We start from the raw sequence: 25,957 nt of genomic DNA, 5'->3' as shown, positions 1-25,957 counted from the left end.
CACCCATTAGAGAGAGAGGGAACCTTCTTTTCTGAAGCCAAAATGACATGGACTCGGATTGACCAAATTTGGGTGACTAGCAACATGGCGTCGAATATAAAGAAAGTGGAAATCTGCCCAAAAACTCTCTCCGACCATAACGCAGTAAAGATGGTGATGAAGCAAACAACAACTGGTTCCTTCAGATGGAGAATGAATGACAACTTATTCAGAGACGAGGAGATCTGTAAAAAGGCCCAAAAAGCTTTGAAGGATTATTTTGAAATTAATCTAAGATCTAAAGTAGAAAAAAGAATAATATGGGACGCAAGCAAAGCCGTGATGAGAGGGTTTTTGATACAACAAAATACATTAAAGAAAAGAAAGCAAAATGAGAGGAAAGAGAAAATTCTGGAAAAGATAAAGGAAGGGGAAAGGAAACTAAGATTGAAGCCAAAATCGCAAGTGGTTTTAAGAGAAATTAAACTGTACCAAACACAATATATGGAACTGATGAATCAAGAAATAGAATGGAAAATTAAACAAATGAGACAAAAGACCTTTGAATCTGCAGATAAATGTGGTAAGTTACTGGCTTGGCAAATAAAGAAGAGACAAAAACTCAACACGGTAACAAATTTAGAAGTGGAGGGAAAGAACATATGCAACCCAGTGGAAATTAGGAACTGTTTTCAGAGCTACTTTAGACAATTGTATACACAAGGGCCGCAGAAAGATAAAGATATACAACAATTCCTCGAGAAAAATGGGCTGAAAAAGATTTCTCAGGAAAGTAAGACAATTTTGAACCAGGAGATATCAGCACAGGAAATAGAAGATGCCATTCAAAACATGAAGTTGGGCAAATCACCTGGACCGGATGGATTGACTTCCAAATACTACAAAGTTTTGAAGGAAGGGCTTATACAACCTTTGAAGGAAGTCTGCAACAAGATCATGGAGGGGAGAAGGGCACCCGATACGTGGAGAGAGGCCTACATTACACTTATACCAAAGACAGAGACTGAAAAGACCCAACTTAAGAACTACCGACCCATCTCCTTACTAAATGTGGATTACAAAATCTTTGCTGATGTTTTAGCAAAGAGACTGAAAAGAGTTTTGATGGAGGAGATTCACGGGGACCAGGCGGGCTTTCTCCCGAAAAGGCATTTGTCGGACAATGTAAGGAATATAATTGACATTTTGGAGAAGTTGGAAGTGAATATAAACACTAAGGCTGTTTTGATATTTGTGGACGCCGAGAAAGCCTTTGACAATATTTCTTGGAGCTTCATGTTGAAGAACCTCCGGGGGATGGGGGTAGGCCAAGGGTTTGAAAATGGTATAGGTGCAATATATTCTGAACAGAAAGCAAAATTAATTGTAAATAATGTGGTAACAGAAGAGTTTAGGATTGAAAAAGGGACACGTCAGGGGTGCCCTATCTCCCCATTACTTTTTATCTCGGTCCTGGAGGTTTTGCTCAATATGATTAGGAAGGACCAGTTGGTGAAAGGGGTTCAGGTCGGAGTTAAACAATATAAATTGAGAGCATTTGCAGATGATCTAGTACTTACTTTACAGGAGCCAGAAGCTAGTACGAAAAGAGTTTTGGAGATAATTCAAGAGTTTGGCCAATTGGCAGGATTTAAACTGAATAAGTCAAAGACTAAGGTATTGGAGAAAAATTTAACACAGATTGAAAAAGAAAGGTTTCAGAATGAGACGGGGTTGACTGTGGTTAAAAAAGTGAAATATCTGGGTGTGAATATGACAGCTAAGAATGTGAATCTATTTAAAGACAATTATGAAAAAACTTGGACAGAAGTGAAAAAAGATCTGGAGATTTGGTCAAACCTGAAGCTTTCCTTGTTAGGTCGAATTGCAGTTATAAAAATGAATGTATTGCCAAGAATGTTGTTTCTGTTTCAAGCATTACAAATAATGGATAAAATGGACTGTTTCAAGAAGTGGCAGAAAGATATATCTAAATTTGTCTGGCAGGGCAAGAAGCCCAGAATAAAATTTAAGATATTAACGGATTCAAAGGAAAGAGGGGGGTTTGCCCTGCCAGACTTTAAACTGTACTATGAAGCGGCAGCTTTCTGCTGGCTAAAAGAATGGCTGCTTCTTGAAAACACAGACATTTTGGATTTGGAAGGATTTAACAATATTTTTGGGTGGCATGCATATTTGTGGTATGACAAGGTTAAAGCGCACAAAAGTTTCAAAAATCATATTGTCAGGAAAGCACTATTAAATGTCTGGGTTAGATATAAGGACTTGCTGGAAAATAAGACTCCAAGGTGGCTATCACCAATGGAAGCTAAGGCAGTTAAAAAGCTAAATATGGAGTCGAAATGGCCAAGATATTGGGAAATTTTGGAAAAGGAAGGGGACAAATTGAGATTGCAGAGTTTTGAAAAACTAAAAGGGAAGGTGAGAGATTGGTTACATTATCATCAAATAAATGAAGTGTTTAAATTGGACAGTAAAATAGGCTTCCAGGTGGAAAAATCAAAATTAGAGACTGAACTGTTAGAATCCAGTACTAAGAATTTGTCAAAAATGTATGATCTGCTGCTGAAATGGAATACACAAGATGAAATGGTAAAATCAAGTATGATTAAATGGGCTCAGGACATTGGTCATAATATCATGTTTGCTGATTGGGAAAAATTGTGGACCACCGGGTTGAAGTTTACGGCGTGTAATGCCTTAAGAGAAAATATAATGAAAATGATTTATAGGTGGTACATAACCCCAGTCAAGCTTGCAAAGATCTACCACTTGCCTGACAATAAATGTTGGAAGTGTAAAGAAAAGGAAGGTACATTCTTTCACCTCTGGTGGACGTGCCCGAAGATTAAGGCATTCTGGGAAATGATTTATAATGAACTGAAAAAGGTATTTAAATATACTTTCCCCAAGAAACCAGAGGCCTTTCTCTTGGGTATTGTCGGCCAGGGGGTGTTAAAGACAGATACAACTTTTTTTATGTATGCTACAACAGCAGCTAGAATACTCATTGCAAAGTACTGGAAGACACAGGATCTACCCACACTGGAAGAATGGCAGATGAAGGTGATGGACTACATGGGCTTGGCAGAAATGACGAGCAGAATCCGAAACCAGGGAAGAGAAGCGGCGGAAGAAGAATGGAAAAAGTTTAAGGATTATTTAAAGAAATACTACAAAATTAATGACAGTTAAAATGATGTTGGATTAAAATAAATGGTTACTATTAGTAATGGTTAAGACAAAGAGAATAAGGATGATTAACATAAATTTATAGTAAAATAAGGGAAGATTCGCTGAATAATTATAAGAATTTGGAATACAGAAACGGGAGGCGAGAGGAAGTCGAGGAAGAAAGGTTTAAGAAATTAGGATACGAAATGGTACCTGTTTTTTGTTCTGTTATTGTTTGATGTTTGTTTATGTATGTTTTGTTTGTATTAATATAAAAATTGTTTAATAAAAATATTATATAAAAAAAAAACAAACTGATGCAGCATCCCTCTTCAGGAAGGCCCACCATAGGGAGCGGGAGAGAAAAAAGAGTTACCTCGAGCGCTCTTCGTCTTCGTAACCCATGATGATGTATTCTTCATTAGCATTGAGAGGTGGGCAGAGGCAGCCAGAGTTTGTGTACAGGTTTACAGTGTCCCTAGGAATGTTCACCAAGGAAGATTTTAGTATCTCCTTCACTTCCACTACTGCAGTGACATCGTGACATTTGGTCTTCACCTCCTTCACTTTAGCTCGAATGACTGGAGAAAAATAACAGAAAGAGGGGTTAAGGTTACAGTAGCCAGAGCTGCATCAGCCTAAAGCTTTTACTCCTTTGAATATTTATTTGCTTCTCCTCCTGAGACCAATGTCATTTGTTTTAAATGGAAGTCTTATCGTCATGTTATGGTGCTATTTATTTTGTTATTGTGCTAATTATTATTCCATGCAGGGGCCCTGCAACACAGCAGCTTGTTTGTTTGTCTATATACTTCTTCATGTCCAAATCAGCTTCTATGGCAGCTTCTACTTTGTATACTTTTATGAAGTCTAAAAAAAACAAACCGGTTACACAAAATATAACCATCCGTAGTTACACTATCAAACAAACCAACTGAAACGCTGAAATGGATAAACACCCATAATCAAAACACACAATAAATCAGCCTCATTAAAATGAAAACACCGTTAAAAAAGAGGTTGAGAGATTGAGGGAATGTCTCCAAAAGCAGGTGGATTGGCAATACAAGTGGAGCTTCTCGTGTTTCAGCAGGACGTGCGTGCTATAAGCCCAGTGCTCCCTGTGGAAAAACCACCCAACGTTGCAATGAGAACATGTGGCAAAGCGTGTTCTCCTTCATGGAGAGCACATGTTGTGGTGGGGGCCGACAGGACACTCCAAAGTTGTGGGGCGGGCTAATTGATCGTTGGCCACTGTTGTGATTGGGCTTCCCATGTTGTTGGGATTAAGTTAATGTTGCCATTTGTTGATTGACAGCCAGAAATGCTAAAACTCCCTGCACGAGGCGTAGAGCTTCCTCTTTTCGCCCCGTGCATCGGATTGCCCGTCCCACCCTCCCTATATTTAGGGTTGTTCGCTTTGACCTTGCTATGCCTGTCATGGGGTCGTCTGCTCTTGGGGCAGGGGCCCGGTAGGAATTTTGTCCATCTGGCTGATTGGCTGGGGCCATTTGGTTTTTGCCTACTGCGTAGCAAATCGTCACAACTTGTAAGGTTGCGGTTAGGCATTGGTTTATGGTTTGGTTGGTTGAGGAGCATGGATTGGCTGTGCCTGCCCCTCTAATGCTGCTGCTGCAAGGGATTCCGTTAAAGGAATACAGGGGCTCACTATTGCTTTTGTCCACCCTGTCAAGGGGCTAGGGCCATGCAAGAGCCCCTGGTTGCATTTGGGGAGGGCTGAGGGCAGGTTCCCTGCTCTATAGCTAGCCCCAAGTGTATTCCCCTTTTCTGACTTTCGCAGGTGTGCGGAATGTCAGTCTGTCCTCCATGGGGGGGACGGACAAATAGTCGCAACCAATGCCTAAGCAACCACACACATTTTTTGTATTTTAATAAAGTTGTGGCCAAAATTATGCCAAAAACCTTAAACAAAAAATTCTGTGTGATGTGTGAGTTATTGGGGTGGCCCTGGGGACCTCGACACGCAATGTTCTAACCACTCTCTTCCATGCTCGCTTTCGCCAGTTTCTCTTCTCCTCTCACCATTCTGTGCCTAGTAATCCATCCTCGTTAGTCCTTTGGGGGTTTTCGCCCTCCATTTTGGAGGGATGGATGCACTTATGCCCAATCCTGTCATGGCCTGGGGTCAGACTCCCCTTCTTCAATGGATGAGGCCAGAGGTCTAGAATAGGACTGAGGGAATAGCGCTCAGGCCCAGAAGCACCTAATCAACTGGAAGCATTTCCGCAAGCAAAACCCGTAGTGTTTCTGGCCTAAGACATATCGCTGCCCTCCTCTGACACAGAGATCAAGCCAGCAACCAGTGAGAGATGCTCAGTCCATCAGGAGAGTGTGGAGTTTAAGCTGGAAACTGAGAGTTGAATGGTCAGGTGGGGGTGTGACTCTCAGTGAGGGAGAGGGACTGTCCATGTGTGTTTGGACTCTCTGAGTGGGGTTAGTTAGGACCACACTTTCTGCTTCCTAACTTTCTTTCCAGAAGGGCTTTCTTCGAAGGAAAGCACAATGTCCGGGGCAAAGTGCAGACCCCAGCCTTCTATCATGGCTTCTACTATTACACAAAAGCTACGACGCCCCAATAGGAGAGGCAGAAGCTAAGAAAGTCAGCTCTCCATTAACCTTCCCTGTTGCTGCCTCTGAAATGCCTTGAACACAGCAGCTAGGAGAGGGTGGGAATGCATCTCTCCCATATTTCCATCAAGAACCATCTTTATAATCCTATAGGCAAGGTAGTGTAGCGATTAGAGTGTCACCAAGGACCTAGGAGAACAGGGCTCAAATCCTCATTCGGCCATGAAGCCAGTCACTGGGTGACCTCCAGCCAGTCACTGCCTCTCAGCCTAACCTACCTCACAGGGTTGTTGTGTTTGGAGAACCACATTTGTCACCGTAAGCTGCTTGGAGAAGAAAGGTATGGTATAATGACACACACACACATACAGAGAGAGAGAGAGAGAGAGAGAGAGAGAGAGAGAGAGAAAGACAGACAGAAAGAAAGAAAGAAAGAAAGAAAGAAAGAAAGAAAGAAAGAAAGAAAGAAAGAAAGAAAAAAAGAAAGAACCTACTAGTTAAAACAATAATCTAATTTTCACATTCTATTCCAGGGGTCAGCAAACTTTTTTAGCAGAGGGCCAGTCCACCATCTGTCAGACCATGTGGGGGGCCGGACTATATTTTGGAGGGGAAATGAACAAATTCCTATGCCCCACAAATAACCCAGAGATGCATTTTATATAAAAGGACACATTCTACTCATGTAAAAACATGCTGATTCCCGGACGGTCCGTGGGCCGAATTGAGAAGGCAACTGGGCCGGATCCAGCCCCCGGGCCTTAGCTTGCCCACCCCTGTTCTATTCTATGCATGGAAATGGAAGGGTGTGGGGAAGAGGAGCCATTTGACAGGAATTTAAAATTAATTCATTTTCCCCAGCAGCTCTGGCTGAGATCACTTGCCTCATGAGGGTGTGGAGTGGCAAGGGCAAATGCCAAGGAAACCGCTTCTATCAACCGTTTCCTGCTTCCACTGAACCTTCTGCCCTACTTCAAAGGTAGCTGAAGGCTGCTGTGCTTACCGTAGTTGTAATTGTTCCGAAGATAAGTCTTCTGGGTTGCTTTTATTGGCTTGCATTTGCAGCGCTCTGGGGGAGAAACACAACAGAAATTCCTTGCATCAGAGGAAATAAACACTCAAAAGCCGTAAGCCGCACTATTCAATCTTTCCAGAACTTATTCATATATGCTGAAATGGTAGCAAGTCATTTGTAGTGGAAACCCAGGCCCTGTTGGATTGTGTGAGTGCCAGCAACAACAGCTAACATTCCCTCGTGGAGAAAACTATTAAAGGTTCAGTATCCCCCCCCAAAAAAAAAGTACAAACAAAAAACCAATTTATTCCTGAGCCTGAAGTTAATAAAACCATATCAGGCTAGGGCATATCATTTTAGGGAGTGCAACTTAATTTTTGAAAATTTTGTTCACTGTGGAGTCTTAAAAATATGTTTTTGGGTGTGAGGAACTGGAATCTGCTATTATTTTTGTGACTGGACAACATTTAGCTTGGTAAGTCTATGCTTGATGAAAGTGCACATAAACTGGAAAACCACAGAATCTCAATTTTACCTTCTGGAAATGTCAGGTAATGCTAAACAACAATGGTTTATTTATTTTATTATGTATATATTAAACGTATATACCACCCTTCATCAAAAGATCTCACAAAATAAAATACAGGATTAAACAAAAGTAAATATTTAAACCAAAACAACAAGACAACTCCTTCCACTTCCCACATAATAAATAGTAAACATATAATGAGTATATAAATATGCCTGCAAATATTTCTTATTAATGATTTCTATGAAATTTTTCGATTTTACACACATTTCAATAAATTATGTTAATTTAACCAAAATATATTTTGAATTCCTAGGTCATAACTTTTTAGCACCTGTTGTTTGGGGAATTTGAAAGTTGAAAAATGCGGGCACCAATCTACATAACGCTACAGGTGCCTGGTATCTGTCCCACCTTTTATTTCTGGAGCACTTGACCAGTGTAAGGGAGAGGGGTGTCATCAAACAGCTGGCAGGTTAGGATACAGGTATAGAGACTCTTTGTAGCTGGCCCTCTGGGCTACCCAACCCCCAGGCCACATTCCTCAGTGCCCCTGCTAAACACACACATCCTTTGGGGGGTTTTGCCTGGCTGGAGGGTGTTCTTGAATTCTGATAATGCTTCTTGTTTTCCTGGATGGAGGAACGAGAGGGGTTGACATAGCCTGCTACAAAGGAAAAGGGCACATTGGTTTCTGGGCCCACATTTGCCTCAGGCCCTGCCCACCACTGGCACAAGAAAGGGGTCAGATAGCTCAGTTGGTTAGAGTGTGGTGCTGATGATGCCAAGGTTGCAAGTTCGATTCCCTTATGGGACAGCTGCATATTAATGGATCAAAGAGCTTCTATGAATGGTTACAATTAGGGGGGGGTGGCTAAAATGTTTTGATTTGAAAGACAATTAAATTGATCTTTTAATCCACTCTTTGATGATACCTGATGTGTGCTTATTTTTATATGTTTATTACAAATATTGCATGTGTGTGTTTTACCATTTGCAAGGGGCTATTGGGTTGTTCCTGTTTTTATTTCGATTGTGTATTTTGTGTTTTTTATATTGTGATTTTATACCTGTGAACCAGTATAGGGCAGTATGTAAACTTAATAAGAAATAAAAAAATAACAAATAAATAAATAAATATTCCTGCATTTCAGGGAGTTGGAGTAACTCTACAATTCTATAATCCCTAGCTTAGGGGAAGGAAACAAGCAGAGAAGGAAAACTTACACTGGAGATCACCCAATATCTACTCCCCCCCCCAAACTGATTTAGCAGATTTAGAAGAGTGTGACCAGTTCACCCATATTGGAGGCTGAGCCAAGAGGGCGTTGCTGGGGTGCCAAAACAATGGTGTAGAATGGAAGGCAAGGGGCAGGGGGCACCAAATTTTGGCATCGCACAGGGCACCGCTGAAATTTGAAAGCCCAAAGTCTGCCACTGCCTCCGACCAAATACCAACAGTGGAGAAAAGTGAAACCAAGGATTGTTTGGCTCTGTAACATAGGCAGCCATCAGACCAAAAGCCTCCCTCTAGCTGCTTAGAAATTTTCACTTTCGACTATCAAATGGTTGCTGGTAAGGCTGCCCAGCAGGCAAATCTCCCCCGGTCAACCAACTGGTGGTCTATACCAGAAAATAGCAGTAAGAGAGGGAAGAGGAAGGACCCTGAGGAAGTAGAGAGTGGCTGGAGGCTGAAGGCAGGAGGAAGTCTAGCAGAAAAGAAAGAATAAACTATGGAGCAAGCAGGATTGCTGAGGGAGGGAGACGTCCGCAAGAGGCAGGAGGAGTTGGGCTATGTGTTAAGGCAGAAAATGGGGGCAATGGGTCAAAGGAAGGAAGAAGAGAGGAAGCAAAGGGCCTCAGAAAAGGTGAGAAATACATGCAATTTTTAAAATGTGAAAAGCAAGCACAACAAACACACATACATTTGCAGGAATGTGGCGGGGGGAGAATGGCCAACTGGAAGCGAGTATCAGGGAATATTGTCACTAGTGAGAGGATAAGAATGCCCACTGTGTTTTTCGCATGAATCTTCAGAAATTTGTATCTCAAATCAAAAGAGGCAAGGGGGCAGCTGCCCTTCCCTTTAATCACCAGCTGAAAGGTCAACCCCAAACTTCACTGAAAAGATGGGTTTGGGGCTAGGTCCCATCTTGGGGGTGCTTGGGACGGGGGGTGTCTCTAGACATAAGGTACAGCAAGGGATGATGGGTAGAGTCACATGAGAGAGCAGGGGACCTCTGGGTGGCAGAGCAGGAATGGAAAAGATCACTATAAATACTCCCAAGAATATAATGGCTCTTTGGCTGCATAAAACCCGGGCGATGGAAGTATTTGCACCCGTCTAAAATCTTATTTTTAAAAAACAGAAATCTGGAGAATCTTTTAAGCAACTTTTTTTTTTAAAAAAGGAAAGCTTATGAAACAGACAAAAATGTCATTTCCTAGCCAAAGGAAGAGGGGTAATATTTATACATAAGGTTTTGCCAGCTGACGTTGCCAGGGATGAGACTTGACTTGATTAGATTTTGCACAGAGACATTATTCACCAGCGAAAATAACACACCAAAGAGAACCTCCAACTTTCTTTTGAAATGCTGAGCCCAAGGTTTTTTTCTTTAATCCTCACTGGAGGGCAATGCTTAAAACGCAGAAGTAATAATACTCTTGTGTTCCTACAGCACTTCTTAGAATAGCTCCAAGTGCTTCACACACATTTTTCTTATTGTTAATTCTTATATCCCCAGGATGGGGAATCTGGGGCCTTCAAGATGCGGTTGGACTACAACTCCCATCCTTCCTCACCACTGGCCATGCTGGCTGGGGCTGATGGGAGCTGGAGTCCCAAGAACGTCTGGAGGACACCAGGTACCCCATCTGTGCCTTATGAAAACCCTGCATGGCAGACAAATTTCAGTTCTGGGGAACCTGTGGTCATCCAGGTATTATTGGATTATGGTGCCTATCAGCCTCCACCAGCATGGTTCAATGTCAAGGATGATGGGAGTTGTCATCCAATAACAACTGGAAGGCCACAGGTTTCCTCTTCCTGGTGCAGATGATAATGAGCTGGGTGGACCAGTGGTCTGATACGGTAAAAGGCGGCAGCAGCCTTTGACCCTAACCTCAAGTGTCCTTGCATATCTTTATTTACTTCCAAACCAGATAAAAATAAGCTGTCAGGCTATTGGTTTCTCTAACCCAGAAGAGTCATACCTTAGATCCTGAATGCCTTGGTACTCGGACGTTTTGGCTCCCGAATGCCGCAGACCTGGAAGTGATTGTTCCAGTTTGCAAATGTTCTTTCGCAACCCAGATGTCTGACAGGTTCCACAGCTTCTGATTGGCTGCATGAGCTTTCTGCAGCCAATCAGAAGCCATGATTTGGTTTTTGAATGTTTTGGAAGTCGAACCGACTTCCGGAACAGATTCCGTTCGACTTCCAAGGTGCAGCTGTACTGACCATGAGGGCTGCTTGAGGAATTCCAACTTCTGTAAGTTCCTTTGCAAACTGGCCCCATCCTAATGTGTGGGTCAGAACTTGATTCTCCACCAGCATTTGCCCTTCCCGATTGTTCTGAATACAGTTCTCAGATTTTTAAAAAAGCATTGAAATACACTTTACAGTTTGGGAGAAGATGCATTAGAAATATGTTTTTGAATTTGTATGCAGATTTTTTTTTAATTGACAGATTAACATAGGAACAGGACAGTAAGTGGTACCTCAGGTTAAGTACTTAATTCGTTCTGGAGGTCCGTTCTTAACCTGAAACTGTTCTTAACCTGAAGCACCACTTTAGCTAATGGGGCCTCCTGCTGCTGCCACACCGCCAGAGCACAATTTCTGTTCTCATCCTGAAGCAAAGTTCTTAACCTGAGGTACTATTTCTGGGTTAGCAGAGTCTGTAACCTGAAGCGTCTGTAACCTGAAGCGTCTGTAACCCAAGGTACCACTGTACTGTAATCCTAGTACTTCCAGTTGCACAACAAGCTTCTGCTAGTGCAACGGTTGCATCAGATTTCACACTGCACAACCATTATTCTTACCCTTAAGTAAAGGGACCCCTGACCATTAGGTCCAGTCGTGACCGACTCTGGGTTTGCGGAGCTCATCTCGCTTTACTGGCCGAGGGAGCCGGCGTACAGTTTCCGGGTCATGTGGCCAGAATGACTAAGCCGCTTCTGGTGAACCAGAGCAGCGCACGGAAACGCTGTTTACCATCCTGCCAGAGCAGTACCTATTTATCTACTTGCACTTTGACGTGCTTTCGAACTGCTAGGTTAGCAGGAACAGGGACTGAGCAACAGGAGCTCACCCCGTCACAGGGAATCGAACCGCCGACCTTCTGATCAGCAAGCCCTAGGCTCTGTGGTTTAACCCACAGCGCCACCCATGTCCCATTCTTACCCTTACACTAGCACAATGGCCCTTTTGCTGGTGATAAGACAACGCTGATCCCAGGCCAGTGATTCCTGCATTGCAGGGGGTTGGAGTAGATGGCCCTTGGGGTCCCTTCCAACTCTACAATTCTACAATTTACCTGGAGGTGCCAGGGATTGAATTGGGAGCATTTTGCACACCAAGCATGTGCTCCGCTGCTAAACTAAGTAAAAGGCAAATTTATACATTTCTCCCTGAAGTGCTCTTGATGTGGGGGGATACCTTGTCCAAAAATCACTGCAAAAAGGGGCAGGCTGGCAGAAAAGTAAGCTAGGCAAAAAAAGAAGCAATGAAATAGCGGGCGCAAAAAGGAAGGTGGCCATCCACTTTGCAGAGGGGCATTCTGTCACACACTACTGAATAAACACAGCGCTTGAGTTGCAGCCCCAAAGGACCACAGGACTAGCAACTTTATGAAACCTACTGGTCAATGTGGTATGTTTTTTATACAATCAGGACAGTAGAATATATCCTGGTTTGGGGAAGGGGCACTGGACTTTGGCCCACAGCCAGTCAGGCATGATGGAACAAGGAAGATAAGAGGAGGATTTGCTGGCAGGGAAATTGAGGGTGAGCTCTGGTAGGTGTTGGAGAGGGAATGGCTTTAAAAACTTCACACACTGATATTTCAAGATGCACTTCCTGTAAAGCCCCATGGAGATTAGCTTTAGGGAATCCCATACTGGATGCTATAACTACTCTCCTTTACAATAGATCCACAGACAGGCTAATACCCAGCTTTGTCCAAGAAAGAACCTAATTTCTAAAAAATGAACCTCAGGAAAAATGCTTCAACTACAAGGTTTTAAAAGCTTCTTTACATCACTTCCATCACAGAAAGCAATTTATATAATTTTACTCTTAGACGGGGCAAGGCACATAGCAATGCAAGAGTCAGCTTTTATAAAATACAACTTTCAAGGGAGTCCTGATGCCATTTCAGTAAAGGATGGTGTACGTATTTGAATGCTAAGCAATCCTAATATGGTGGCCCCTAGTCCAAACAGATGCATCTCCCTTTGAGCAGGACCCAACTTTAACTCATATTTGCATTTGACCTCCACCTTGGCCTGCAGGGTGAGGGGGCTTCCATGGTCCTCTAAGAGGTCCCACAGGGCTTTCCTTATCTGCAAACGATGCACAGGCATAACTTCTGTGAGGAATAAGGGAACTGCTCATCCTCCCAGGCAAGAAATAACTATCTGTGCATCAGTTGCCATGGGGCCTGTCTGTATCCATGCAAGTCCTCTGCCATCTTTTGCCCTCCAAGCCTCCAGAGGTGTAGAAGATACTGATCAAGATGGACTCAGTATCAAGTGCTTCCCCTGTCCCACCCAGGGACAGTATCAAGGCACACACGTAGGCTCAACTGAACAGAGAGCCATGATTCGTGGACACCACCCATGTCTTCCCTCCCACATTTCAATATCACATTGAGGCTTTTTCACACATCACACTGAACAGAAGTGGCAGCTGTCCTTCTGCACATCTATACAAGTAACCCTCACTCCCCAAGAGTGCTCTCAAGTTGATGGGGAAAGGGATTTTGTGTCAGGAGAGACATGGAGATTAGCCGTGTGGACAGTAGATTTGTAGGACCCTGATAAAGAAAGAACTACCCATAAACCTCCATTCAGCAGCTGCATTTCATTGATGCCCTGGCTCTTTGACACATGAAGGATAGAGTTCAGTTGCATTCAGTGCCTCTAAAGTTTTGCTGTTTTCTTAAATCTCCAGATTTCTTTCTTGTTGCCTGTCTGGCTCTGTGGGCAGAAACAATCAAAGGACCTACCCCACCCCACCCCACATCAAGACACATCAAGACGCTACTGCATCACTGCATTGTTATGATCTGCTCTCAAGACAAATAGCTTAATTGGTCGAGCATGAGACCCCTTAATCTCAGGGTTGTGGGTTTGAGTGCTTGCGACCCCTTCCAAGGAGGAGGAGGAGGAGGAGGAGGAGGAGGAGGAGGAGGAGGAGTTTGTACTTGATATCCCACCTTTCACTCCCTTTAAGGAGTCTCAAAGCGGCTAACAATCTCCTTTCCCTCCTCCCCCACAACAATCACTCTGTAAGGTGAGTGGGGCTGAGAGACTTCGGAGAAGGGTGACTAGCCCAAGGTCACCCAGCTGCTGCATGTGGAGGAGCAGAGACGCAAACCCGGTTCCCCAGATTACGAGTCCACCGCTCTTAACCACTACACCATGCTGGCTCCCACCTCTACCATTCTATGATTCTATAAGAAAAAGAAGAAATGATTCGATAAAATGTACTCACCATTGCCGGCGCCTCTACAGTTGCCATTATTAGACTCCATAGGGAAATCTGGCATGAATTGTTAAATATGTAAAGAAATGTTAGTATTTTTAATATTGGATTATGTCAACACAGCCACATCAAAACGCTCCAATTTTAATACACTAAATATTAGAAAATAACGAAGACTATATTAATGTGGGGGAGGATGGAGGGGGCTCCCTATACATAGACAATGGCTTAAAATCAGGGACCAAGCATATGATCCCAGGTCTCCTGGTGGCCAATGGAGTTGGCTGCACACTCAGGGCAGTTTTCGGTGCTGCTATTGACAACTGGGCAGCCTAGCTTGTGTGCAGAGCTGGATCAGAGCCATTCTTTTTAACAGAAGCAAGAAAAAGATGAGGTGTTAAAAAGCTGAAGCAAACCTATTTGTTTTAAAACACGTATCCGTGGCAGTGGCACAGTGAGCATGGCAGTGGTGAGCATGCCCTCTATCTCACACCACACACATGGAGAAATGCTTATGTAGGTAAGGTCAGTTCCATCAGTCTGTCTACTCCTTTTTGGAAGCAGGTGACCAGGGCCTGTTTATTTCAGAATTTAGGTGAGCTTTGGCTCTCAACACCAGCAACAAAAATCCACAAAACAGTAGTCAAAACCAACCAACCTAGGGCTATCAGCCAGCAAAAACGTGTTCATTAATCAACTTTCATTTAAATGGTAAATCACCCCATCAAGTAAGTTTAAATATATCTGCATATCACAAAAATACTTAAGTGTCTTTTTTGAGATCTTGAAGTCTAAGATGTTGTGTGCAGCTCAATTAGTCAAAAGTTTCCTCTCATTGCTAGAAGAAAGGACCATTCTTGATATTTTCAGTTTCCTTCCCTATGACAACAGTACATCAGAACCAAAATAGACTAAAAACAAACTTTGCTACCCTATTAGTTGAAATGTTCATTTACGATTAAAATTGCACACCAGTTAATCAAATAAAGCTTTTGTTGCACTGTCTGTTGGTCAGTGAATTAAATGTTGCAGCTGCACGTAACAAAATTGTTAGCTTGTTGCAGATTATCTGATATAAATGGGTAGAAGACACAATGCCACATTTCAATTTTTCCCCTAAAGTATTTCAGGAAGTATTCTGTTTAGGAAGAAGTATGCTACTTAATGTATTCCACATTTACAATGCAGCCACTGTTTACAGTGTTTCAGCATGTAGAATCATAGAATCATAGAGTTGGAATAGACCACAAGGGCCATCGAGTCCAACCCCCTGCCAAGCAGGAAACACCATCAGAGCACTCCTGACATATGGTTGTCAAGCCTCTGCTTAAAGACCTCCAAAGAAGGAGACTCCACCACACTCCTTGGCAGCAAATTCCACTGTCGAACAGCTCTTACTGTCAAGAAGTTCTTCCTAATGTTTAGGTGGAATCTTCTTTCTTGTAGTTTGGATCCATTGCTCCGTGTCCACTTCTCTATGTGAGATATAGATATATATTTTTACTATTATATCTACTAAGGGAGGAATTCAGTATTGTGCAATGGCGATCATTCTATCAGGACAAGAATTTCAAATTGCCAGAAAGAACAATCCCTCCTCTACTCTCCCCCATGCACTATTCTAGGGATTCTCATGAACTCCCCCAAGCCATTTGTGGGGGCACAAAGTGTTGAGAGGGGGAAAACCCAATTGCGCAAGCAGAGGTCCTTGCACAGGACTTCGGCTGATGGACTTGTTAGTTGAATTTTGCCCTAGATGTTTTGGAATCTTGTTTGGACACCTAAAGAGCTCATCCCCCAAATGTGTACGCTGGTTCCTGAGATCAACGAGCAAGTTTCCATTTAAGTTTAGATACAATTGAAAGAAAAGAATTGACTGAACTTTTCCAGTGGCGGACCTTGGGGTCTCAAATTTAAGTGACGCCCCCTTGCCTCCCGCCTTCCATTCCACCTCATAGTTGTGGTGCCCCCGAAGCTCTGTACCCAGTGCGACCAAACGGGTCATGCTCCCCTAAATCTGCCCCTGACTTTCCAAAAATGCACTGATTTTTTGTAGAATTCCCAAGCAACGAGGCTGCTTGAACATGTGCATGTGTGCATATTGCACTTTGCATAAAACTCGGAATCAGCAGCCAGAGCATTAACTGCTACATTAGTAAAGACTGAGCATGAGAAAAGAAAAAAGTAGAGAGAAGAACAGAGTCACCGGATTCCAAAGTCTCAAGTGACTCTCAAGGGCAGCGGCCCTGCATCCTTTTTGGGCGTCTGCCAGCCCAATCCTCGCCGTCAACACTGCCGGGTGCACTCATGTGGGGTGCTGAGCGTTTGGGGAGCCTGTGCTCCAGCCCAGCCCTCACCCACTGGAGCCAAGAGGGGCTGTGCTGCACTGCCTGCCGGCCCACCCACCCACCCACACAGGGAGGGGTCCAGCTGGCCAATGTGGCTCTTGGCAGGTGAATTCCCCCCCCCATCGCCAATGGGTGGTCATTCAGCGAGGGAGCTGGGGACGTGGCAGTGAGGCCAGGCCAGGCTCTGGGCCCAGAGACTTGGAACAGGGAGGGTGGAACAGAGATCCCTGCATGGGGGCACCTGGCTTGTGCCCCCTAAAAATCGAGCACCCAAGGCTATGGCCCCCCTGGCCCTCCCCACCCTATGCCCCTGCTCAAGGGTTTCAGGTCTTGCCCAGCCCCACTTGGGGCTGGCAGGGTTTGAACCAAGGACCTTTTTGCACATGAAACATGTGCCACAATGCTGAGCTGTGCCCTCCTCAGGAAACTCATGAGCCAACGATATGGTGACCCCTAACACAATGTAATCTATATGGTTATTATTTTTCCTCCTCCAGTCCTTTACCTCATAATGTAGCGGTAAATGCCAAACTCATACAATGAGCCCTTGAGACTGCGGCCTCATCTGGCATCACACACTTCTCCCCCAGATTCTGCCTGTACTGAATGATACATCGGATGTGCCCATCAGGCTGACCAAAATTTGTGGCCAAAAATGCCTATACTGTACACTGACCTCCTTCCTCTAGGCACTTCAGCCTACATCTCAAGTGGAATGCGGGTGTCACTGTGGTCTAAACCACTGAGCCTCTTGGGCTTGCCGATCAGAAGGTCGGCGGTTCGAATCCCCATGATGGAGTGAGCTCCCATTGCTTTGTCCCAGCTCTTGCCAACCTAGCAGTTCGAAAGTAGATAATTAGGTACTGCTGCGGCGGGGAGGTAAACAGCGTTTCCGTGCACTCTGGTTTCTGTCACGGTGTCCCGTTGCACCAGAAGCAGTTTAGTCATGCTGGCCACATGACCTAGAAAGCTGTCTGTGGACAAACGCCGGCTCCCTCAGTCTGAAAGAGAAATGAGTGCCGCACCCCATAGTCGCCTTTGACTTGACTTAACCATCCAGGGGTCCTATACCTTTACCTTTCACCTTTACACCCTACTTACTCTGTGCAGACAACATTCTCAACTCCAGAAACCAGATCCAAATTAGCAACTAACTAGAATAGAAATGTTTTATTCTACTTTTAGAAGGCAGAATTATATTCCCTGGGGGAAAGTGGGTGGAGTGGGAGACAGAGAGAGAGAGAGAGATGACTTCTACATAGTGGCTGGCGTGTTTGTTTAATTTTTTTAATCAGAATTTAGAATGTCATCATGTTCCCATTCAGTGAAAGAAAGTCTTCATGGATTTCAGGCTGGAATCATTCAATGAAACTATTGTGCTCCTTCTGGTCCTTCGTAATAGGTAACTTTGGGGCAATTTGACAGAAAACGACTTCTCTCGGCTTTTGAATGCGACTGCTCTTAAATGGCTGCAGGCTCTGCCAAGGCTGGTTTCAGTGCAGATCTTGTTTTTCAGGAGCGCTGGGAAGCATCTCCACATGACGGGAGGAAGATGTTTGCAAAAACCTCAATATGAGACATTCACTAGCTCCCTCCTTGCTTGGGCACTCAAAACCACTTGCGCTGAAACCTTCCCAGCAGGTATCAGCCCAAGACAGCTGCAACAACAGTCTGTACTCTGTCTACAGACAGACCCGGGGAGTTAGGTTTAGAATGGCTGGAGCTTGAAGAGCAGATGTCAAAGTACAAGGCAAAGAGAGAAGCAGGAGTTGGAATTAGACTGAGGAGGGAGACGGGGACCAAGTAAAGCTGCTCTGCTGAGCCAAAGGCAGAGAAATGGTGGACGTTTTGACAAATCAGCAATGACTGATGTTTTAAACGGGTCTGAATCCAACACTGCAGGATATCAGGGGTAGCAAACATGGTGGCCCTCTGACTGTTGCTGTTTTTATGGATCTGTTCTATTGTTTCCATGTTTGTATTCATGCACACTACTTGGTGATTTTGAGGTTTATAAATGATTTTACATAAAATAAATACATAAAATCATCTTTAACCAATAGACAGGTTGGCTGGGGCTCAGGGAAATTGGTGCATAGCTGTCAACTTTTCCCTTTTATTAAGGGAAATTCTCTTGTTCCAAATAGGATTCCTCGCAAGAAAAGGGAAAAGTTGACAGCTATGAATTGGTGTTGAACAACATCCAGAGGACACCTAGCTGGTTATCCCTGATATAAGCTATGCAAGAGCAAACTAGCGTGGAGCCAACAGGCATTTTGCACTTCGAGAGGGCAGAGAACGAACTATCACAATGAAGAACGTGAGATGTAAAAGGACCAGCTGTAAAAGGAAAACCCTCATCCACAACTTATGCTTTTTTTGACTCTTCCCATGTGTGCTGCTCCTTTTCATCACCTGACCATATGAAGGCCCACATTATATGAGCTCATCCCATATACCTTCATGTGTCTATTCCATATGTCCCTGGGGCCTTTAAGAGCCCTGTATTTGCAAGATCTGCATGCAATCTGGAAGGTCCCCCCCCCTTGATTCAGAAGATCCCTCATCCCTTTTGAATTAAGAAGCCTGTTTAAAAAAACAAAAACAAAACACCATGTACAGGTTTGGAAAATGGAAAAGCTGAATATCTGAAGGTGGGCCCAAAATAGTTAACAGCCTTCTTTACTAGCTATGAAAAAGGCCAGATACACTGGACTGAGCCTGCAAAACTCAACAGATTTCTCAAAGCCTTACAGTGACAGTCACCATCATAAATATACAACCTCATTATTGCTTTGACAATTAAAAAGGTTGATAATCTTTCCACCACAACAAAGCTTGGTCAAATTAATCTGCATGTCTTCAACCCCATAAATTTTTATTGCCCACTTTTGTAATTTAATCCCAGTGCTTTCTTTTCTTTTCCGGTGCCATCCTTCCACCATCTAGGGAGAACCTGTTTGCTGGAAGAGCCAGTGAAATCAAAGGATGCCAATGCTACCACCACCACAAGACAAGGAAGCAGAGGGAGGATGCCATTCCTTTGACAGAGAGGGACATCAAGATGGTTAATCCAATTGAATTGCATCTGATGGCAAGATCTTAGGAGACTGCTCTGCTGTGAGAGATCAGAGGGAAGTGAGAATTCTGCAAGAGATCAGAGGGAAGCGAGAATTCTGCGTGAGAGAAGTGAGAATTCTGCAAGAGATCAGAGGGAAGCAAGAATTCTGCGTGAGAGAAGTGAGAATTCTGCAAGAGATCAGAGGGAAGTGAGAATTCTTGCCCATCCCATTGCTACTGTTCCAGCCATAGTAACACAACGGCCATGCCTCTCAATGTTTGCTCTTGCGGCATCAGCATCACAGCTACCAAGTGCAGGAAGTTTTACAGAAAAGTGAGACTGGGTTGCATGAAGAAGTTTCCTTCCTTTGGGACAATCCTGTCTCTGGGTCTTCACAGTGCAACTCATGGGGCTTCTGCCCTGAGCCACATAGTGCTAGTGGGAAATAAAGGCATCTTGAATTTACGCAGCAGTTGTGGGAGGATGGAGATTAGAACCTTCCCAGGTGATTTGCTCCCCAAATTAACTGTGCAGATACATCCTTGAGTTTAGCACCACAGTTACAGGAAATTTACGTGATTTCCCCTAGAAATCCAACAGGACTTCCCTCTCAGCTAGCACATCAATGGCAATACTAGATTTTACTTTACTTATTTGTTGAATTCCTATCAAGCTATTTTTCCAAGGAGCTCAGTGCAGTGCCCCTTTTTGAATCACAATAACCCTGTAAGAATATAGCTGACAGATAGTGATTTGTCCATGGACACCACGTGGTTGAGCAGTCCTAGTCCAACACTCTAACCATTTCACCATACTGGCTCTCAGCACGAGAGGTTGCATAGATTTATTTGATGCCTACTTGTTTGATAGTACTCACAGCACAATTTCTTATAAGCAGCACAACTCCTTGTTCCACAAAATAGCACTTACTCCTCTCCCCTATAGCAATGCTTGACCTTTTTAAAACAACAACACCATTTTCCCTGTTTTGTTTTCTTTGCTTAATTCTGCAAATTACTTCCCCATTTCCAGCACTGGTCTTTAATAAAATTAATATTAATATAATAATAATAATAATAATAATAATAATAATAATAATAATAATTTCCTCCTGAAGTAAGGCTACGGTTCTCTCCTTCCCGCAATGTATAAAAAGGGGATGGGGTTTCATGCCAGTGAGACGCTAACAAAAATAAACTATTCCAGGATTTTGCCACCATTAGCTCAAGGGTCAAACAAGATGTTGCATGAAACTTGCACAATTCAACCCCAGCCACCTTTTCTTTTTCTTTACAATCAGTCCTGCTTGGAGTGGTGAGAAGCAGAGAAATCACAAGGGGGGAGGGAGAGTACTTAACTCTTTCCTGCACGCCCTCACCATATTTCTGTTTCAAATTACCCCTCCCCAAACTGTTTTTTGTTTGTTTGTTTTGCCCCTGGCGGGGTTCGAAAAGGCTTCTGGGGAGCATTATATGTATTTATAGTTAACATCCGCTTCAGCCCTCTAAGCAGTAAGTTAATAATTGGTGGTGAAAAGCCACCTTTGGATTCCATAGGCATTCTGTTTTGAGTCTAACAGTCTGTGAGCTTAGATCCTCAATGATTTCCTGAGTTTAGGAAAGGATTTGAGGCTAGAGAAAACAGCAGGAAGAGGTGAGCTGGGAACGAATCGTGACAAAATATGGAAGTGCTGTGACTTCTTGGGTGCAACCACTTCAACCTGCAAACAGAAGAAGTCTTTGGGAATTCTTGTAATCTGGGAATTTTAGACATGTGTGGTGGGGATGGTGCAGGAATGAGCCCATCAGCTCCAACCCCCAACTCTGCCACCCACTGTGAGTTGAAGGTCAACCATTAGAAGCGAGGAGTCTGCTTCTACCCATGTAGACTCACCACATGTCTAAGAACAATTTTGCCATGTGATTTCTGTCAACTCGATCCTAGAGAGAAAGTACAAGGAATGTATGGGCATCAAAAGGAATGAGACTGAACACTGACTACAATCGATGAAGATTGCTAGGTGTTCTCTATTCTAAGGAACATCATTGTCTGGCTATATAGTATTAGACAGGACATCTAGAGTTGGAAAATGTGCAGGAAAGGATAGTGAAAATGATCAAGGGGTTAGTTAAGAGTGCATTCCCCATGCAGAAGGGCTTTTATAAGAGAGATTTAGTTCATGATTGACAGCATGGAGAAAATTAGAAAGGTGTTGCCACCCCACCCCGCCACCACCCAGTCTCATAATACTAAAAATCTGGGTTTATCCAATGAAACTGACTAGCAGGAAAGTAAGGGCAGACTAACATACAGTCGTACCTCAGAAGTCGAATGGAATCTGTTCCGGAAGTCTGTTCGACTTTCAAAAGATTTGGGAAGCAAGGTGTGGCTTCCGATTGGCTGCAGGAAGCTCCTGCAGCCAATCGGAAGCTGTGATGGATGTTCGGGTTCCAAAGAACATTCACAAAGCAGAACAATCACTTCCAGGTTTGCGGCATTCAGGAGCCAAAAAATTCGTCTCGCAAGGCGTTTGACTTCCAAGGTACAACTGTACTTAGTTCCTCACCCAAGAAATAATTGGTCTATGAGTTCTCTGCAATAAGATGAGGTGATGGCCACAGGTTTAGATGGTTTTAACTTTGGATTAGACATTTGTCTAATCATATCAAGGCATATGAACTAGGATAGTGAAACGCAACCTTCAGATTCAGAAGTATTCCCTTAAATGCTGGTTTTGGAGGGCAAAACAGCAAGCTGGCTACTGTTGAAAACAGGATGCTGTGCTATATGGCCCCTTGATCTAACCCCAAAAGTTATTTCCACAGAATATAATGGAACCCCCACTCCGGAAAAGATTTGCCCCTGCTGGCCCAGGATTTGAGATTTGCTGGGGAGGCCTGCTCCTGGCCCCACCAACAGCAGAAGCCCATTGCATGGCGACACAAGGGCAGGGCCTTCTTTGTGATGGCCTCGTTTCCTTCTACCTGTGAAATTCCCTCCCCCTGGAGGCGTGGTTGTTGCCCGCACTAACTCAGTTTCCGGCAGCATCTTCAGACACTTCTTTTCACTCAAGGCTTTGGGGAGAGGCTGGTATGTTTTAGGAACAGGTGAACTGTATTGGTGTGATGGTTGCAATACTGTTTTAAAGCAACAGCTGAGGTTTTAAACGGCTTTTGCTGGACGCGTTGTTTTTAATCACCTTTTGGAAACCACCTCTTTCAAAACTGAACAAATCAACCGCTTAAAGAAGCAAACTTTCAACCTTTGGAATGAATAAGTGACACTTCAGAATAACAAGCTTCAGTGATAACACAGATGGAAGGAGAGAACGTGAGGAACTAAAGGAGGCTGGCTGACTTCTTAATCATTTGAAACCACAGAGGCTGCGTTGTTGGCTGGTGCCCATTGGGAGTGGTAGGTCAAAATGTTGGGAACCTAACAGTAGGTGGTGCCAGAGTCAACTGTCCCCATCCTCCTCCCTGCCGAGTTCTACAAGGGCAACACTGAGATTAAGGAGGAAGGGAATCTGACAACCGGGGCCACTACCCTACCAGCAGGAAGGTGCAGGCTGGGTGAGGCAGGCTGAGAGGTTGGTGGGGCAGTGCCCCACCAGCACAGATGGACCAGCCTCCACTGCAGAGAGGGAATGAGTATGGAATGGTATGAGGGAGGACTGTCTCAGGTGATGAAAGCTGGAGGGTTTCAGAGATGTTGAGAGCTGTGGTTTGCCAAAATCAGGTAAGGTGAGCAGCAATGGTTATAAGCAGGAGGTGGACATCTATGATGCAGCCATCTAAGAACAGGAAGCTACACATTCCAGGGGACCAGAAGAAGATCAAGAGCACTGGGGGAGCAGGTGAGGAAAGATGGCTGATTCCACAGTGCTTTTGGCTTGAGTTTTCTGGGATCAAATTGGATTACTGAAGGGGGGGGGAGAAAAATCTGAAATGAGCAAGGTTAGCAGGCCTCACTGAGATTTTTTGTTGTTGGAATAGCGCAGCAAGCTGTTTAAATTTTGGGTTAGTGGACATGGAAACTGGAAGGACTGGCTGGGCTTACTTTGAATGAAGGAGAGTGATGGCTAAGTGGAGAGGGGGAAATATGCAAATAGTGGATGCTGGAAGGATGCAGTAAGACAAGCTTCTGCCCAGGTGGGGGGGGGCATTGGTGGACCCAGAAAAACTTGACCGTATCATCATCATCATCATCATCACTTTTAATTTGTATACTGCCTTTCTATCTTACAATACTCAAGGCGGTATTGGTTAGATGATCCTAGGAGAAGATTAGTGGGCTTCAGAAACTTCAAGATCTGCTGAAGGATCATGCAGCACAAGGGATCCTGTTTCTCTTCCAGATTCGTGCTGGAATGCCAACTCCCATCCTCCTGGACCACTGGCTACGCTGGTTGGGGCTGATAGGAGTTGGAGTGCACCATTTATGGAGGGCGCCTCTGATGGGAGTTGCTGGGGAAGGGAGTGCCAGAAGGTTTAAGGTTAGGGTAGGGGGCAGAGATCATGGGGGCGTCTTGGAAGTGTGTGTGTGTGTTCTGGGAGGTGGGGTGGATGTGGAGGGGAGGTCAGGCCGGCGGGGCGGAAATGGCAGTGGCGTCGGGCGCGTCACTCACCGGATCCCTCGGCCGTGACGATGGCCTCCGGGGAGATGCAGACGCCTCGGTCGTAGACGGGCAGTTCTTCGCAGGCCAGGCTCTCGGGCCACGCGTGGCCGTACTTGACGAGCACGGGCTCGCAGCCGGCGCGGGCCCTTTCGCACACGGATTTGCAGGGCTTGATGGGCTCGTGCTGGAAGTCGATGGTGCAGATGGGCGCGTACATGGCGCACAGGAAGAAGAGCAGGTCGGCGCTGCAGTGGATGCCCAGCAAGCCCTCGAACTGCTCCATGGCCAGGATGGCGTTGGCCTGCGTGCTGTGGTGCAGGTGGTTGGGCATCTTGGTCATGTTCCAGGGCAACGACTTGCACAGCGGGATGCGCACCGGCTCGCACGACGCGCCCGCGGCCGGCGGCGGCGCCCAGCTCGCCAACAGCCCGCCCAGGGCGGCCAGCAAGGCGGGCGGCGGCAGCAGCAGCGCCACCATCGCCCTCGCCGAGGAGGAGCCCGACGGCGGAGACGTCCGCGGCGGCGCCCCCCTCCGGGGCAAGACCCTCGCGCCGCCGAGAGAGCTCTCCTTCCTGACCCCGCGCGGCGGAGGGACTCCTCCGGGGTCCGCCCCCTTCTCTCCCTCGGGGACCAGGTCGACCCCTCTTGCAAAAGTCCGGGTTGAGGAAAGGGGGGCTGTGGAAATCGGAGGGAACTGGCTGGTACAGGGGGTGGGCGCTCCTCTTCTCTACATCGGTAAGGAAGGCGACTTTGGAGAGGCGCGCCGAGGGACTTGGAGACGTCGCCAAAGAAAAAGTTTTGGAGGAGAGAGAAATCGCGCTGCTGGTCGATCTCGGCTCGGGCTGCTGGCTGCACAGGCGAGACCGGCTTCGCTTGTGTGCGGCTGGTGGAATCAGCCCCCTTTTTACTTTCCACCTCCTAGCCAAGGAGCCCCGGCTCCTCCTCTTTCTGCGCCGCGCGCTCCTGGTCCCACCCCTCTCCGCCGCCTCTCTGTTCCTTTGCAAGGGAGGAAAGAGGTTGTTGGGGGGTGGAAGACGAGAAGGAGCGAGGAACTGCATGACCTGAGGCTCGCATCCACTCCCATCAGTTATAAGTCACTGTTTGTCGTCTCCCACCCCTGGCTCTTCTGCTTATCCCCTTGGAAAGTTGCAGGCGCGCGCTCCTCTCCATCTGTTGCTTTCTCGTTTCTGCCTCCGGCTGCCAGAAAATAAAATAAAGGTGATCCTTGTGAAGGGATTGGCTCTCCGAGGTGGCGGGCGGGACACCCACACCGTCGAAGGAGCATAAATCTAAAAGGCAGGGGGCAGAGAACAGGCTGGATTTCCAAAAAGCATTTTTTTTTTACTTTAAAAAGCAGCAGCGCGTGCTCGCGCGCGCTTTCCTTTCCTCATAAATATCCCTAATGAAAAACAACGACGGCGAGGTGTTGATCTCCATCTCTGCTTAAACAATCCTGTTTGAACTTTCTGTTTTCTTTCTCCAGCAACTGAAATAAAGGGAGCTCTCTCTCTCTTTCTCTGGCTTAAGTCTGCCGCAGCTGCCTCCTCTGCAAGAAAAGAGGCTTTTCATTGTCCTGGCTGTATCCCCGCTTCTCCAACCCCCACCCCCATAAATATCTCTGGGAAAACTTGCTCCGCAGTGGCCAAAGGAAGCTCTTTCCACGTGGATCCAGATGCATTTAATCTAGGGGAGAAAATAGAAAGCAGATCTTCGCTCACCAGCAGCAATTCACCCCAGCCCACCCCCACCCCTCTTTCCAGCTTCCAGCTAATCTCCTTTTCAGGGCATGGCAGAGAATGCAATGACCTAGGGGGGCACCAGTGTCCCGCTCCATGGCAGAGATACACACACACACACACACCGAGGCGGAGCGGTTGGGGGAGCAGTTTGAAACTATTCATCGGAGGGCGG

General features: G+C 45.3%; 1 protein-coding gene across 2 annotated transcripts in view; it reads right to left on the bottom strand.

Annotated features, from left to right (window-relative positions):
• FRZB (frizzled related protein) overlaps positions 1–25,327 on the bottom strand; it is a 36,191-nt gene extending 10,864 nt beyond the window's left edge. Inside the window, exons 1-4 of one of the 2 annotated variants that reach the window (XM_053409386.1) lie at positions 24,056–25,327; positions 14,029–14,076; positions 6,767–6,832; positions 3,551–3,755 (exon numbers count right to left, since the gene is read on the bottom strand). In XM_053409386.1, the coding sequence (XP_053265361.1) occupies positions 3,551–3,755; positions 6,767–6,832; positions 14,029–14,076; positions 24,056–24,524 (788 nt within the window). In that variant the 5' untranslated portion in view covers positions 24,525–25,327. The remainder of the gene's footprint in view (positions 1–3,550; positions 3,756–6,766; positions 6,833–14,028; positions 14,077–24,055) is intronic. The other variant, XM_053409395.1, reaches the window with a different exon arrangement.
• Between the last annotated feature and the right edge of the window lie 630 nt (positions 25,328–25,957).

This window comes from Podarcis raffonei, chromosome 1 (genome assembly GCF_027172205.1).
Source record: "Podarcis raffonei isolate rPodRaf1 chromosome 1, rPodRaf1.pri, whole genome shotgun sequence".
NCBI lineage: Eukaryota > Metazoa > Chordata > Lepidosauria > Squamata > Lacertidae > Podarcis > Podarcis raffonei.
Note: the sequence above shows the minus strand (reverse complement) of the source record. Positions and strands in the feature narration are given on the sequence as shown.